The 17,717-nt window shown below is 39.9% G+C and overlaps 1 protein-coding gene across 11 annotated transcripts in view; it reads left to right on the top strand.

Moving 5' to 3' along the window:
* Nucleotides 1-17,717, top strand: part of PLCB4 (phospholipase C beta 4) — a 418,616-nt gene that overhangs the window by 379,165 nt on the left and 21,734 nt on the right. For all 11 annotated transcript variants that reach the window (XM_072800091.1, XM_072800090.1, XM_072800095.1 and 8 more), the window contains 4 exons: nt 3,346-3,434; nt 4,033-4,183; nt 8,948-8,997; nt 9,134-9,199. In XM_072800091.1, coding sequence (XP_072656192.1) covers nt 3,346-3,434; nt 4,033-4,183; nt 8,948-8,997; nt 9,134-9,199 — 356 coding nt within the window. The remainder of the gene's footprint in view (nt 1-3,345; nt 3,435-4,032; nt 4,184-8,947; nt 8,998-9,133; nt 9,200-17,717) is intronic.

Below are 17,717 nucleotides of genomic sequence, written 5' to 3'. Positions count from 1 at the left end.
AATTGAAAGTTCATTTAAATATCTAGCAGTAGAGAATAGTTTGGTACATGAACTCAATGGAATGTTATCATTCAATAAAAGTAGATTTTAAAACTATATGGGGATAACCAAATGAAAATGAAAAAAAAGACTATAATTTTAAGTAAACCATATAAAATATGTATTTGGGTGGAAAAAATGACACAAGAGTATACAGAAATGAAAGTAGCTTTGTTAGTTTAGAAGGATTAACAGATTAGGAATGAAAAATACCCACCATTTGCTTCGACGTGGATGGAACTGGAGGGTATTATGCTGAGTGAAGTAAGTCAGTCGGAGAAGGACAAATATTATATGGTCTCATTCATTTGGGGAATATAAATAATAGTGAAAGGGAATAGAGGGGAAGGGAGAAGAGATGGGTAGGAAATATCAGAAAGGGAGACAGAACATGGAAGACTCCTAACTCTGGGAAACGAACTAGGGGTGGTGGAAGAGGAGGAGGGCGGGAGGTGGGGGTGACTGTGTGGCGGGCACTGAGGGGGGCACTTGACGGGATGAGCACTGGATGTTATTCTGTATGTTAGCAAATTGAACACCAATAAAAAATAAATTTATTATTAAAAAAATAGAAGGATTAACAGGTAATTTCACACTTTAAGATCTTGCTTAATTGGTTTTATAATCGGCTGGAAGTGATTAAAGTGTTATCTGTTATTCCTACTAAAAGGACTACCAGTAACCACCCAAAAATGCCATACATTCCAGACCCTCAAACTGATTATATATCATTAAAGATAAGCAAGTACTTGTTACCTAACAAGCCAGCACTGTGGCTCATCGACTGAGCTATGCAGTGGGAAGCCAAGGCAAAGCATATCCAACATGGGAGAGTGCAGGGAAGCTTACACCAGGTAGGTCTTCTCCAGAGAAGGGCAAGGGGTTCAGTGGGCACAGTGTGTACAGGTGTAAGGAGGAGGCCTCTAGGAGTCAGACACAGATTGAGTGAAAGTTCTGAGCCAACACAGTGAGTTTAGCACCAGGACAAGTGGGGCAACCAGGCTTTTTCTGCTTCCACGTGACCCACATGACACGGAGATCCGTGTCACAGGATCTCCCCTGGAGTATTCTTACAAAAAGAGAAAATTCAAGCCTAAATGACACAACAAGGAAGCATTGATATTCAGGATTGGGACATTTTATAGGATACCTGATCTGTCTTCTCCACAAATCTATGCATTATGAAAAATAAATAGTAGCAGAGACTACTCTAGATTAAAGTGAATTTAGGAGACATCATTATCAGAGACCCAAGTATGGGCTTTATATCTTGATTCAAACAAATTAATTGTAAATAGGGGAAATACTAATATTAAGATGGGCCATTCATTATATTCATACTAAGGAATTACTGCCAACTCTATTGGATACGATGCTGGTATGGTTGGTTATGAAAGAAAATGTCCTTCTTTAGAGATGCATAGAGAAGTAACTAGGAATGAAATGTTATAATGTCTGGAATTTGCCTCAAAATGTGTCAGCAGAGAGAAGAAAGAAAGGAAAAAGGGGAGGATGGCAGATAAAGGAAATGTAGCAGACTATTAATAACTGTTAGGGCTTCATCTGTATATGGAGGGTTATTTTACTTTTCTCTCTACTTTTGCATATGCCTGAAAATGTTCATAATTTAGACTTAAAGTAGGTAAATATATTCTTAGAATTTGACTTCCAAAAAATGATTATCTGTCATTTTTCCTAAGCAAGATTTAAGAGCTAATTTGGTCACATTCCCCATTAGGAGACAAGGAGTTCTTAGGGACATAAGTAATAACTAGGTCCAGACCTTCTCATAACACCCCTGGAGGAGAAAATAAATTGATGAAACTTCTTTGGAGGGCAACTTGGCAATACTACTACTGATAGGACAAATACCCTTACACACCATTCTAACCTCTAGGCATCAAGCTATGGACACTGAAGATGCCTGCTCTGAGATTTAAACATTCCAGGATCTTCACTACAGTACTCTTTATAATAACAAAGTACTAGAAGTAATCTAACAGTCTCTAATAGGGAAGACTGTTAAAGAAATTATAACCATTCTGAAAATGGAATATTTAAGCAGCCCTTAAAAGTAATGTAGTAGATCTACATTACTGATAAAGAAGTGTCTCCAAGATATGTAAAGTGTAAAATAAAAAATAGATGCAGAAAACTGTGAACCCATTTGGAATTATTGTTTTGTTTTATTTTTAAATAAGGCTACAAGAAATGGATAACAGTATATACTACGTATAGGATTGTCAGGAGAGGAGATTTTTACATTTTATATGTTTGAATGTGTATTATATGCTTGTATTATTTTCTATTATAAAAGGAAAAACCGTCAACTGAGAAAATCATCTTAAGACTGTAATTAGGATGGTGATTTTACTGGAGGAAATTAATATACATAGAGTTTTTTTAAAAGATTTATTTATTTATTTATGATAGACATAGAGAGAGGCAGAGACACAGGAGGAGGGAGAAGCAGGCTCCATGCCGGGAGCCCGACGCGGGACTTGATCCCGGGACTCCAGGATCACACCCTGGGCCAAAGGCAGGCGCCAAACCGCTGAGCCACCCAGGGATCCCCAATATACATAGAGTTTTTGAAAATTGTAAATTAACTACTGTTTTAAGGTGATGAGAATAAATATTACTTCTATAGTATTGGTAAATAATGCAAAATTATGAGAGATTCTGCTGGAAAGTACCCATTGGGCTCTTCAAATTACATTATATAAACATGAACTCTTACCTTTTTAACTACAAGGGGTAGCTGAGAGTATGTTGGAGAAATATTACATTTCTACTATCATGGAACCAAAATTGGCTTTAAATATGTATTAGCCTTCTTAGCTAAAACTAAGACTTAGATACCAGCTGTGTCTACTGTTACAAGTACTGTTTACATTTATCATCTCATTGAGTACTCATCGCACCCCTTCAGAGTGGGTAGTACCCTAACTTTCAGATGAAGAAACTCAACTGGGAACATGAATCAGCCTGCTCAAAGTCACACAAGTAAATAGTCAAGAACCCAAGACAATTCACTTGCCTTATTCTGCTACCTTGTCATCTTTATTTGGGCAAAAACCAAAGAGAAAATAGAAAGTCATCTGGCCTTTGATCCTTGCCCTACTTATTTTTTGTTTTCTGTAAAAGGCTGTGCTTTCCTAACTTTGTCATATGTCCTAGGAGCAAGTACTTAACAGAAGACATAACGGGGATCCAGGATTATGAATTGTTTATTAGCTGAATTTTCTTGGCTGTTAACGGTAAAACAGAGAATCAAAGCCACCTGACTTTTTTTTTTTTTCCCAGATATTGTGGATGCTTTATCAGATCCAAAGAAATTTCTTTCCATTACAGAAAAGAGAGCAGACCAAATGAGAGCTATGGGCATTGAAACTGTAAGTAGCAATGGTTGACTAAAGAGAGCCACGTGGGGAAGCTCAGTGGTCAGTGATTACAAGAGCAAGACAAAGTAACAATGGATATAGCAAACTTGAAGAGTTTTTTGAAATTGAATTTATCAATTTAACAAAATAGTTTCAAGTGTCTTAAAAGTATAGCATGTTTAATAAATGAAATGGAAATCATAGTGCTTTTAGGAATGTTTAAGATACAAGATGCTTTTGTGATACACTAAAATACTAGCTAACCCAATTCAGTGAATTAGTGAAATTGAGATTTATGTTTCTTTGTTGTTTACCAATCTTGCATCCAGCCTTCTCCCATTTTCGTGCATACTTGTTTGTTCTTTGTTTTTAAAGCTCCCTGTACCATATCCTTCATGTAAAAGAGTTGCATCTTTTTTCCTTGGCTTCATCTTTTGCCTCAGCCTGAGAAAACCATGTAATCTTTTCTCCTGCCAGGCAATGATCCATTAAGAGACTTGTAGGGGAGATAATGAGTGGTTCAAACTGGATTCAGTAAAATAGAGAAAGTGCAAGACAGTTGAATGTGAGGTGGCTTTCATTTAGGTTAATATAAACATTTCTGCTCCAGAGTGACATAGCAGATGTGCCCAGCGATACTTCTAAGAATGACAAGAAAGGAAAAGCCAACACTGCCAAAGCAAATGTGACCCCACAGAGCAGCTCCGAGCTCAGACCAACCACCACAGCAGCCATGGGGTCTGGTGTGGAAGCCAAGAAAGGTAAAGGGGAGCTGATTGGGCTCCTTATCTGTTCTGCAATTTTAGACTGTTTTTGAAGAGTCTTTTATAAAGTTATTTAAAATTGCTAATTCAGTCAATTTTCACTGCCCTGCAAGACTCAATAACAACATGTTTTCTTATAGATTGGACAAATTGCTGAATTTCTCTGAGTGTTTAACAGGGAGTCAACATTTTTGTCATCTGCTAGATCCCCTGCTAGGTTCCCTTGGGGCACTGGGTACAATATCCATGGTTTTAGAAAATGTTTAAATTCAGTCTCCTTAATGAAAAGAACTTCCACACAGTAACTTCTGCCAAGTCTTCTGGATACCATCCAGTCTTCTGGATATCCCCACAGTCTTCTGGATACCACTATACACACTAATCTGGACAGGTAGTGGGCTCATGAACCAACAGTATCATCATTGTTCATATATTTCTAGATTCCCTTCTTGACAAATTGTCTGCATGAGCAGACATTTAGCATCCATGATTGTTTGTAAATTTATCAGATGGATATTTGAAGGCCAATTCTTTATGGTTACCTAAGGATGAAACAAGGTATCCTATGAGGTGTCACCACGAAGAATTATGTGTTCCATGCTAATATTCAGCTGGTGTACAGGGGCAGAACTATATTGCTTATTTAAAGTTGACTTCCATGCTTACTGGCCAGGCATTCATCCTGATTGAATGGTGCCCATCCCACACGGGCAATTAAACATTTTGAATATCCTCCTCGATTATGAATCATTTACCAAATTCACTCTTCTTACTTTGATAAGAATTTCTCTTTTTTTCTAATGGTTTTCTACTCAGTATGTATATTTCCCATTTATATGTGAATTCAGTGCCCTTGATGTTAGTGAATCAAGTTGTTTGTACACTTAAGTACATACACACAGTGCTACAGTTTAAGGTAAGAAATGACAGGCTTTTCTAAACCAAGGCAGCATAGTAATTTAGTAGGATACTAAGTGTGCATGCAGCTTTGTGAAACAAATTAGAAAATGAGACTGCACAGAAGTAGCCCAAATTGTACTTTGTCTGCAGCTGTTTGTCTCTTCCTCCCTGGAGACATGAGCAAGCTCATGATACAAGGCTTTGGGTATTCCATTCCAGCACTGGTCATTAGTCACATTAGCCATTCAAACAAAGATAGTAGAAAATGGGAGAGTTTTTGTGTAAAGTTCTTGTTTTGTTTAAACCATCATGCCCGCTAGTACATAAAGACATTAGTAATTACCATGAGTTAAGTGGCCTGAAAAACTTCAGTGTGACCAGCTTACAGAAGACAAAAGTTATCCTAGTTCTAGAAAGGAACATGTTTGGATTGAGAAAGGCTTCACCTTTGGTTCCAAATATTGCATTGGAGGAAGCCAAGTCCAGTATCAAGAGACACCCTGAGAAAGAGAGTCTACATGCTATTTCCTTTGGCCTTTTATTTAGGAAAATTGGAAGCCTACTCTAAGTGACAGTACCAGGTTCTATGAGAACTGCCTTCACCCCTTCAAGGATCTCATGTGGCTAGAAGGATAATGTAGGACAGGCTTTGCACAATAGCCAGGCCAGGCAGTGGTCAATGAGAGCTGACCCTAAGAACAGGAAGGGGGAGGGCATGCCTTCCAGCAAGTGTCCCACAGAAGCCTTATAGATGAGATCCCTATTGAGCTGAGCCTTGAAACATAGGTCTGACTTGAATAGGAAGTAATAAAATGGATTCTTCCCATGGATATTGAATCACCCTGTTGGATGCTTGGGAATGCCTACATGGGAAAACCATGACCGGATGCTGTCGTCCATGAGAAGATGAATGTACAATTTAGAGGGACACATGTGGAGGTAACCAGGCTCAAGAGAACCTGGTCTAAGTGAGGGGCCTGTTCTTTTGCATCGTAGCTTTAAGGAGCATGGCAGGGAAGTGCAAGAGGGAAGTTTGTAGGTGTTCTTCCCACTCCTATCTATGAACTGGGGAGTCGGAGGTCAAGGGAGTCAGAAAATAAACTACTCCGGTGGCCTTTGTGGGAAGACGTGTCATTTGAGAAGGCAAGCTTCCTTCTAGAGAACTGTCTTAATTTGGGTCATCCCAAAGCCGACCCTGAGACAAGGTTTCAAATAAAAGTAGTTTATTTGGGGAGTACAATGGATACAGGTAGGGGCTTGGGGAAGGAGCACAAGGAAGAGAAGGTGGCCAGTGATCAGAGTGTTTCCAAGTTCCATCCAGGCACCTGGAGCTCAGTGCTCCTGGGAACATCCTGAGGGCTGGTGTTGGACACACAACTCAGAGGCAGGAGAACATCTACTTCAACTAAGCCTTTTGGAGAGCTCCTGTAGGAGGGATAAATTCCCCTGTGATTCTAGATTGACAGAAGGGTGGTAAAGCATGTTTTAGAGGGAAAGGCCTTAGGTAATTTCCTCAGGGAAGGAAATGCAGGTGCTGGCAGGTGGAGGTCAGAGTGGGCTGATGTAGAGAAAGCTAGGTGAATGGGTATAGCAAATGCTGCCCATATCCGTGGAGGTAAGAAAGTTCTAAATGGTTTCTCTTAGACATGCAGCCCAACAGCAATAACTGCACCAATGCTGCTTGATTATCTTTTTAAACTGAGGAATAAGGAATTAAGAAAACTAAACTTGGGGTACCTGAGTGGCTGTTGGTTACACGTCTGCCTTCAGCTGAGGTCATGATCCTGGAGTCCTGGTATCAAGCCCTGCATCAGGCTCCCAGCTCAGCGATGAGTTTGCTTCTCCCTCTGCCCCTCACCCCACTCGTGCTCGCTCTTACTCTCTTCCTCTCTTTCTCTCAGATCTTTAGTTTTCTTTACTTTTTTTCAATCTCCAACTTAGTCTCCAAATTATGACTTCAGAGAAAACAAGTTATTTTTGAGCTCTTGTTGATAAGAACAGAAACTTTACATAGTGAAACCTCATTTAGCCAAAGTCTTTGGAGCCCAATATGCAGTACTTAATTAAGCCTATTTCCACATGTGGCTTTGTAAATTTCAACTTTAAAATGAGCACTTGAACTCTGCAGGTGCACTGGCTACCTTTCAGGTGCCAAGAGCCACACATAGCTAGTAACTATCCATTGGACCCCTCCCATTATAGACCGTTGCCACTGTTGCTGAAAGTTCTATCAGACACACTTCTGTAGGCTCAACAGAGGGAACTGAGCATGTACCAATTCCTCTTCTGCAGAGTGTGGGTGTTTCCTAGTTAAATCATTTCTAAGAACTAAATTTTTTTTTTTACCAATTATTCTATCTTTCTCAAAAAATACAAAACAAAAGTTGATGTTTTCGTGGGTTCTTGTTGGTCAAGATGTACTTTAACCAAGACCAAAAAAGAAGTCTTCTGGGACTGGGTTAACTCTTAACATTTGCTAGCTCTCTGGAGGACCTTGCATGCATCCCAGTTCTCTGTTCATTTTACAGACAAGGATTCATATCTCTACCCTACAGTGCCTCTCACTGGCTACAGTGAAGCAGGGAGTTGGCTTGTGACATCAGACTTGAGAGATCAAGCCTATGTTCCCTGGGCGCCCTATCATGAATGTTATAGATCACATAGTGTTTATGTTTTCTCTTAGTCACGACTCCTTTTCCCACCTTCCCACCCTCACACTGGCTGTGCATCTCTTCTTAAAATGAACAAAACTGAAAAACAAAAGCCTGGGACTCAATGGCTATCTTTCTTGACTATCTCATACCTAGCTTTGAGGATTCTAATGGAAATCTATTATAGTACAGACCACGCCTTCATTTCTTTTTAATTCTTTTTATTTATTTATTTATTTTTTTGTCTAAGATGAAAATCTGTAGTCAAACAAAGTGTTTGGGGATTCTTCTACAACTCTGGTTGCCATGATGACACCTGGCCTAGCATCAGTCCAGTAGCAGGATAATTTAGTATGTTACTCTGGGTCCCCATGACAGTATCCTGTTATACAGTGGTTTGATTTCAGGATTTCCTGTATGTTGAAGGCTGTGCCCAATAGCATATTGCTTAAAAATTAAATTTGGTAAAGGAAACTGAGGGAAGATAATGTGGGTTGTTTTCTTTGTTTTTGGTTCCTTGATGACGATGAGGAGGGAGGTAGTTGACTGATATGATATACCCTGAAACACAAAGATGAAAGTACTGTTAATAGATGCTGTGGTGCCTGGTCAGATCTCCTTTTTGGGTTGACACCTCCTGCCCCAGCTGCTGTGTGTATTTGGCTGATTGCAAACAATAGCTGGAACTTTCTCGGAGGATTGTCCTCAGACTGTGGACAGTTCCATTGCCCTGGAAATGCCTAGAAGGTTTTGTACAACCTATGAAGCCCTTGGGTGACTGGTATGAGGTTACAAAAGCCCAGTCTCCTTACCTCAAGGTAGAGCAACTTTGGATGGCCATTTATGCTAAAGAGCTCCTGCAGGATCAGGCTCAGGTTGGATTTCAGCTAGAAATGCACCCTGCCTTCTTCCTCTGCTCTGTTCTGCCTCTCTCACTCCCTTGGGGGTTTCTCCTGAGAGCCTTCCCTCAGTGAGTGTTGTGCACACAGAACCCCACCTCAGGCTCTGCTCATAAGGAACCGAAGACAATAAGCACACCAATTAAGTGTCTGGTTAATTGCTTTGTAGTAAGAAATTAGGATGCTTATATCCATAGCATTACATATAAAGTGCTTCAAAGTCTTTAGATGAGATTTCAAAATGGTGAATTTTGTATTATCAGTTATTGTCTCTAATTTTTAATACACACAGTGATTTAATTTTTTTTAAGGTATCGAACTTATCCCTCAAGTGAGGATAGAAGATTTAAAGCAGATGAAGGTAAAATTGCTCAATCATTTTGCAAGCACTCTTGTATTACACATATTGGTGAAACTACCATATTTTTGTTTCTCACCAGATGTATTCATTGTGGCTACAAAAAATTGATTTGGGACCCTCTTTGTTTCTTACACAGGCTTACCTGAAGCACTTAAAGAAGCAACAGAAGGAGCTAAATTCTTTAAAGAAGAAACATGCGAAGGTACAGTTGATTGAATGTGTGTACATATGTGTGTGTGTCATTTTTTTTTTTGCTTATTTGTTTTCTACTTTTAGCTCTCTGATGAAAACCTCAAGCTATTATTCTGTATAACGGACCAGTGTATTCTTCATAGGCAAAAACATGGCTTAGAAACTGACAGCGGGGGAATCCCTGGGTGGTGCAGCGGTTTAGCGCCTGCCTTTGGCCCAGGGCGCGATCCTGGAGACCTGGGATCGAATCCCACGTCGGGCTTCCGGTGCATGGAGCCTGCTTCTCCCTCTGCCTATGTCTCTGCCTCTCTCTCTCTCTCTGTGTGACTATCATAAATAAATAAATTTAAAAAAAAATTAAAAAAAAAGAAACTGACAGCGGCCAACTGGACAATAGTACCTTCATTTTAACTGATTGGAAATGAAATTTAAAACCAGAATCCATTTGGGATGGGCTGTCACTGATTTGTAATCTGCATTTCCAACAGTTATTCCAAAAGCTTCAAATGGGTAAAAAGCTTCATCTATTTAAAATTACTTAATAATTGGACTTTATCTAAAATAGTGGGCCATAGCCAGACTCCTTAAGACCAACTCATAGCCTCAGTTAGCCTAGAGACATCTAGATCCCCTGGGATCCTGTGCATGGAGGGAGGTACTAGCCAGCTCTGAACTTCTCACCCACAGCTCCTGGAGAGAGTGCTCTTCTCACTTTCCTCGTTATGTAAACTTTGCTCAGTGGCCTACTTCTGAAATAGAGTTGTTTTTCCCTATCGCCCATAAGAAGAGGGTTTTTTTTGACAATGATTGTGAGAAATTCTAAGAGCTGGTTGTGAATTCAAGAGAACAGCAGCAGCTGGCCTTGGGAGTTCTCATGTGGGTTGAAGACTTCACCACACTCAGACATCATCCTGTTACCCATCACTCCCCATGGAGAAAGGAGAAGAACATAATACCTCTTTCCTTCCCAAGATGGATCACAACAACCACTGGGGCCGGAAGGGTAATGGGTGTGTTCATCCGTTAAGGGCAATGGAAAGCAAGAGAAACTTAATTTCTCAAAGGACTTCTGAGTTCCTTTAAATTAGTCTTGCATTCCACGTCTTTGTACTCTGACTCAGACCTCAATCTAAGACATGTCCTGCAGAGCCAGAGTTGAGTGATGTATCTCTGAGTCACTCCAGATATTCACATGCAGAGCTCATGGCCTCGATTTAACAGTTTGTGCTCCTTTGAGAAATTCGGCCTCATCTTAGCCTAGTAATATTCCCTGTATTATTGAACTGTTAGCTTAGTGGACTTGCTGATCCTAGAGGTCACTCCATAGACTATTTGCTCCTAAATTTCATGAATAAGTCCATTTGATGGAATTCTTTTTCGTTGCCCTTAGGGGACACTTGACACAGATTTTTAGAAGTGTGACACTGTTGGGAGACAGAGCTGCTTAAAGTAGTGCTTTCAATTGTGTTGGTCATTGGTAGCAGCCTAGAATATCGAAAGACACTAACTTACTTGACTTTGGTTATCAGGGATGGACTTGGTCCCCCATGGCAAGACATCATCCCCAGATCTTCCTTCCATCTAACTTGGATCTCTGTTACTGAGGCAGGCATTTCTGTGGCCTGTGGGCTCCTTGGAAACTTCCAGCTTTTGACCCCACCCTCTATAAATGCTTCCTTCAGGCGCAAAGAGGGAGCATATATTCTGACCAACTATGAAAATAACAATATCAGCAGCTAGAATGTTTGCATGCTCAGTATTTTCCAGATGCTATGCTCAGCACTCTACATTTCTTGTCTCATTTACTACTCCACCCGAGAAGGCAAGTTCTATTTAAGTCTCCATTTTGCATGTGAAATTAAGAAATTAAAAATTAGGGAGGTTAAGCAGTTGAACTACTGTCTCTACCTTGGAAAGCAACCATGCCAGAATTTGAACCCAAACCCATCTGTGTCTAGCACCCATACTGTTACTGCATTATTCTGTGAAGGATGTCAGATGCTTTGGTAAGTAAACAAGTTCCCCCCATTGCATCAAATGCAGTGTTAGCACATGGGATGTTCATAACATCCTCTAGTTGGGATGATGTCAGTACACTGGTTACCTGCACAGCTACTCAAGAAAGGTGCCCCTCAATTCTTTCGAACTTGACCTACATACATACTACAGAGCAGAGTCGCAGAGTCATCTATTGTCTTCCTTGTCTGAACCTTTGAGTCCAAGCTGAGTCAGGTTGGCAAACAGACCCAGCTGCCTGATCAGAAAAGTGATAAAGGCAGTGTAGACATCCACTTGGGCCTCTGTAGCAAACTGGCATAGCCCAGGTGGCTTAAACAACAAACACTTATTTCTCAGAGTCAGGAGGCTGTATGTCCCAAAGTCAAAGTGCAGCAGATTCAGTGCATGGTGACAGCCCCTTACTGGATTTCAAAGGACCTCCTTGCTATGTCCTCACGTGGTGGAGAGAGCTATCATTTCTCTCATGTCTCTTCTAATAAGGGCACTAATCCCATCTGTGAGGGCTCTACCCTCATGACCTACTCCCCTCACAGAGGCCCCACCTCCAAATTCCATTACAGGGGGAATGAGGGCTTCCACATACAAATTTGGAGAAGGGACAGAAACAGACCATTAATAGGTGGAAAATTATTTTTCTGTGACACAGTTTAGAGCTGACCTTGGTAGATCTTCCCCTCTGCCTCAGACATCACTGCACTTCATTCAGTCACTCTCATTTCATCATGCTTGTTGGCAGGGACACCTTCATGTTGTTTAATAACCAGTAAACCCCAGATGGCTGAGAGAACCTATGTTGCATTCATTTGTAAAACACAAGCGAGTTTCTTGGAGCCCCATGTTATGGGAGCACCAGTACCTACAAGGAGATTTTAAATCTCCCTAAATCCAACTATCTGAATTTGTGTGGGCTTTCATAACAGCTTTAGGGTGTGTTTTTTGGAGGAAGTGTTCAAAATTCCTTAGGTCAAGTAGCAGAGAAAATTGCCACAGTAAAATGTGCCATGCTTGCCTGTTACTTTTCAGAAGTATTTCTGAGCAGGGCAATGCATTTCACTGCTTGTTTTTCATACCTTCATGCACTGCAGAAGTTCACGTTACCAGCGTGTGATTATGAGCTTACGAATGAATCACTTATCCCACATTAAATACACAGGGGACCCACTTTATTCAGATTACTTTGACAGTATAATTTATGAATTCTGAATTCTATAGTGTTTTTTTTCCTGTTTCTCTTTTTTCTAAATTCAGTTAATTAGTATATAGTGTACTATTAGTTTCAGAAGTAGAGTTCAGTGATTCCATCAGTTGCATACAACATCCAGTGCTCATTACTTGAAGTGCCCTCCTTAATGCCCATCACCCAGTTACCTCATCCCCCCACCTATCTCCCCTCCAGTATCCCTCAGTTTGTTTCCTAGAATTAAGAATCTCTTAGATTCGTCTCCCTCTGTTTTTGTCTTATTTTTCCCTCCCTTCCCCTATGATCCCTTGTTTTGTTTAGTAAATTCCACATATGAGTGAAATAATATGATAATTATCTTTCTCTGATTGACTTATCTCACTTAGCATAATACCCTCTAGTTCCATCCACATCATTGCACATGTAAGGTTTCATTTTTGATGTCTGATTAATACTCCATTGTATATATATACCACGTCTTCTTTATCCATTCATCTCTCAATGAACATCTGGACTCTTTCCATAGTTTGGCTATTGTGGGCATTGCTGCTATAGACATTGGGGTGCAGGTGCCCCCTGGGATCGCTATGTTTGTATCCTTTGGGTAAATACCTAGTAGTGCAATTACTGGGTCATAGGGTAGCTCTGTAGTGGTTTTATGTAAATCTACCAATAAGGCTAATATTTATTGAGTGACGGTTTTGTGTTGCACATTTTGGGGGAAAGAGTGACAGAGGGAGAGAGAATCTTGAGCAGGCTCCAAGCCCAGAGCAGAGCCTGATTTGGGCTTGATTCCACAACCCTGAGCTCATGACCTGAGCTGAAATCAAGAGCTGGATGCTTAACCGACTGAGCCACCCAGGTGCCCTTGTGTTACACATTTTATGTACATTCTCAACTCTTCACAATATCCCTGAAGCTTAAGTAACACTGTCCACATTCTAGAAATGTATGAAATGAAATTCAGAGAGATGAGTCCCTATACTAGAGTGATAGAACTAGTTAATGCTGGTAACGAGCCTCATTTGCTTAGGTCTAACACACCTTTTACAATTCACCACATACACCATGTATTAAAAATGCATTTCATCTGTTTTAATTGTTCAAGGTTTCACAAATAATTTCCAATAATTAGAGCTTCCTATCTATAAACTTTCTGTAACTTTTCAGTCTATAATATCTCCCTAATATTTTCCATGGTCTCATCTGACCTACCTCCTAAGATGAAGGATTTAGATGAATGTTTACTTGCCTAATATATACTGAGGCCTACTCTGCACACACACTTATCTTTAAAACTTTTGAAAAAGGAAAAACCATTGAAGGAGCGGGGAGGGATGTGTATTTCTTAACATTGGACACACTTCCTGCCTCATGTCCATTTGAATTTGTTTATCCTAACATTGATTTTTCTGTCAATACTTGTAAAATGGTAAAACTAGCTAATATATATTTAAGTTTATTTAAGTGCTTAGGTATTCTTGTAACAATTATGTAAAAGAGCACTATAATTATATTGTGTCAGGAGTTCTGGATAGCCCTACTTTTCTGAATAACAAACTACCCTCAAATGTAGTGACTTAAAATAGCAGCCATTTATTAGCTCATGATTTTGTGGGTTGGCAGTTTGGGCCAAGTTAGTTAGGCTCAGTGGTTCAGCTGGGCTCCTGCTTTCGTGGCCAGGTTGAGGCCTGGTGGCACTGGCTCACTTAGAAAGAGCTCTGCTGAGCCATTTCTCACTGCTCTATGTGGCCTCTTATCTACAAACAGGCTAGTTATTCACTTGGTAGGGGTTTCAAGAGGCCAAGCAGAAGCATACAAAGTTTGTTGAGGTCTTAGCTCAGAATGGCACATAATCACTTCCGCCTCATTTTCCTGGTAAAGCAACTCATAAGGATGATCCAGATTTAAGGGCTGAGGACTCTACTTCCTGACAAGAGGAGCCACAAAGTCACATTACGAAGTAGGGGGATAGAGAGAGTGGATGCAGAGAAAGAATTGTGGCCATTTTTGCAAACCATTGACCATTTGTCAGATGAGATAATTTATACTTTAAAAGAATACAGCTTGACTAAATCACCTAGGTTTTAAACGGTGGAGTCAGGATGTGAATCAAAATTCTAACTCCAGAACTCAAGCATTTTTTTTTAGTATATTTGATACACAATGTTAAATTTTAACATAGTTTAACCAATGTTAAATTGGTTCCAGATGTGCAACATAGGGATTTGACAAGTTTACACACTGGGCTGTGCTCACAAGTATAGCTGCATCTGTCACCATGTGATGCTGTTAAAATACCATTGACTATATTCCTTATGCTACGCTTTTTATTCCTGTGACATTTTCATTCCATAACTGGAAGCCTATATCTCCCACTCCCCTTCACCCATTTTGCCCAACTCCTGTCCCCTCTGACAGCCGTCAGTCTATATTTATAGCTCTGATTCTGCTTTTTGTTTATTCATTTGTTTTGGGTTTTTTAGGTCCTGCATATGAGTGAAATCATATGGTATTTGTCTTATTTCACTTAGCATAATATTCTCCAGGTCTATCCATGTTGTTGCAAATGGCATGATCTCATCCTTTTTTATGGCTGCATAACATCCCATTTTATGTAAGTGTGTGTGTGTGTGTGTGTGTGTCCTTGTCTATATCCATTTACCTATCAATGGACACTTACGTTGCTTCCACATCTTGGCTATTGTAACTACAGAGGACCATATATCTTTTAGAATTAGTGTTTTCTTTGGGTAAATACCCAGTAGTGAAATTCACATTCTTAACACTCTACTGTGTTACCTCTGAGTTTTCCCACATCAGTGTTTCTTTCTCATATTTTCTTGGTGGTCTTAGTAAAAGGTTTTTAAAAGAAATCATGATTCCATCAGGGCACAAATATTTTGGCTTCCTTTGGGACTGTTTTTTTCAAAATATGACCCTTGGACCAGGAGTTGGAGGCTTGGCAAAAAATGCATATTCTTACATCTGTGACTTAGTTATAATCTCAAAGAAGAGGTCTGGGAAATAAATTTAAGTGAACTCCTTTCCTGCATACATTTCAAGAATTGTTGCTTTAGGAATATTATTTGGTATTCTCTAATGTCTCTTGCCTTAGTGCAAGCCCCTCTAATTGCCTGCAAGCTATATAGATCTTTAAAAAACAGATTTTGACCTGTTGTCACGCGATAATGAGAATAAATTACCCCCAGCCTTTTTGTGAAACAACACCTACAACAGCTTTTTAACAATTTTGAAGCCACCTAAGATAGGGCTAAGATTTGCCACCCTAAAGCCTTGGGTTATAAAGTAACCTACTGAGGAGGGAACATGGCCCAGGCTGTACCCACCCAACAACAGCATCCATGGCATCAACCTTGGCAGTTGGCAACCAAGAGCAGAGAGTCATATTTAGTCCATATTAAGACTACAGGGCACTCCCAACTCTCACATATCAGGTAAATAGTGCCACTTCTGAGACCTATAGGGAAGCAAAGAATCCAAGAGCTAAATCCCAGTGGCTTAAGACACAAACGTGTTGTGCAAAAGAAATCTTATTTTCAAACTTGAAGGTTAGCTATAGTATGGAGGAGAAGTTGTGGTGTATGAGGATCTGCCATCTGCAAGAGAGACATAGAAATAGGTGTGTGAGCTACTTTTAGGATACTAAGCAGAAAAGTCAGGAGTAATGACCATTTGAGCCCAAAATGAGATTAGGATACTAGTTAACATGCCTAGGTTTTGGCTTTTGGCAATGGTCAATGGCTGTTGCTTTTGACCCTGTGAGTACAGCTGGCAATTAGACTTCTATGCATCTCTCCTTTTCTAGAACCACTTCTTCAATTTGAATGGAAACTAGGGGAATAGTTTTCAAGTGTCCATTAGATGAGACATAGCAAAAGCAGAACTAAGCAAGAGTAATTTTCCCTAATGCATGACTCACCAAGACCAGACTAGGATTCTTTATTCTTTCAGTAAGAAATGGGCATACTTTTAGGTTGTCTTATGTGGTCAAATCCTTAGAGCAAATAAAACCCAAAGTTAAGTAAGTATCCCCAATAAAATATTAGAAGAATAATTACAACTTAAATGTCTATAGGGGACCAAACAAGAAGTAAATGATGGAAGTTGGACAGATACAGAAAACAGAAGGGCATTCATTCCCATTCAAAAGGCAAATCAGACTTAGTTCCCCACCATTGGTGCCTTGAGAGTCCATGGGCCAGCTTCATTCTCAAAAGAGGACTCATAAAATCTTACATGAACTTCCAGATCTTTAAATATTAGTCCCTAATTCAGTCTTCTTTCAAAACACCATGTAGAGGGGGGAGAAATCTTAAATTCATAGGCTAGATGCATCCCTGGGGCAACCGGTTTGCAGCATCACCATCAGATGAGTCAAATTCAATGCCTGAGAAACTGACTAACATTTGGCATTTCAGTAAAGCTACTAATGGAAAATTTGTTCTTTGCTATATAAGCAATTTAGCTGATAACATCAAGGCTGCTGTTAAACTCATCAAGACCTCAATGCCAGACCCACAACTCTGTTAGGAAGAAACACAGCAACCACCCACAGAGGCAGCTTACTGGTGACCTCAGAGTTACATGCTGAGCAAACATGACTTGCTCCAATTATTCAGCCATATCTGTGGTACAGTCATTCACGCCCACTGTCCCATCAGTCACAAGAATGAATTGCAGCAGCAATTTCTCCAAAAGAAGCTTAATTTACTCTTACCTCCAATAAGAGACCTATAAATTCTGCTAAAAGCTGTACATGTATTTTCCCCAAAAATATCCCAACTAAGATTGACTTTTCAGTCCACACATCCAATTTGGGTACTCTTGACCTTAATGAATTTAAAAAAACAAAAATTTGTGCCTCTTCCATAATGTCTCCCGGTTGAATTAAGGGCCGAAGAATAAAACCAATGATAATCTTTTTCTGAGTTAAAATGGACTGAAAGATCATTTTCTGGCTCCTCTGTTTTACACTTCAGGAAGCTGAGGCTTCACCACCATCAAATAAGTAGGAGCCCATGCCTTTGTGAAGGGAAAAGTGAGTCTGGAAACCAGATTTTCCCAAAATACTTCAGTGACCACTTCTTACCACACAGGAATAGTTTTAAGCACGTAGAGAAACAGAGAATTTTTTTTTAAGACCAGCTTTCTTATTATTTGTATTAACAGTAATCATTTTGATTCAATGTGCTTCTAATTTCCCATATGATTCCTGCATATACTAGGTAACTTTACAGCTCATAACCAACCCATGAGGGCAGCCTGGGTGGCTCAGCAGTTTAGCGCCGCCTTCAGCCCATGGTGT

The sequence above is a fragment of the Canis lupus genome, chromosome 26 (assembly GCF_048164855.1).
Source record: "Canis lupus baileyi chromosome 26, mCanLup2.hap1, whole genome shotgun sequence".
NCBI classification, from domain to species: domain Eukaryota; kingdom Metazoa; phylum Chordata; class Mammalia; order Carnivora; family Canidae; genus Canis; species Canis lupus.
The sequence above is the reverse complement of the archived record's forward strand: the minus strand, read 5'-3'. Positions and strand labels throughout refer to the sequence as shown.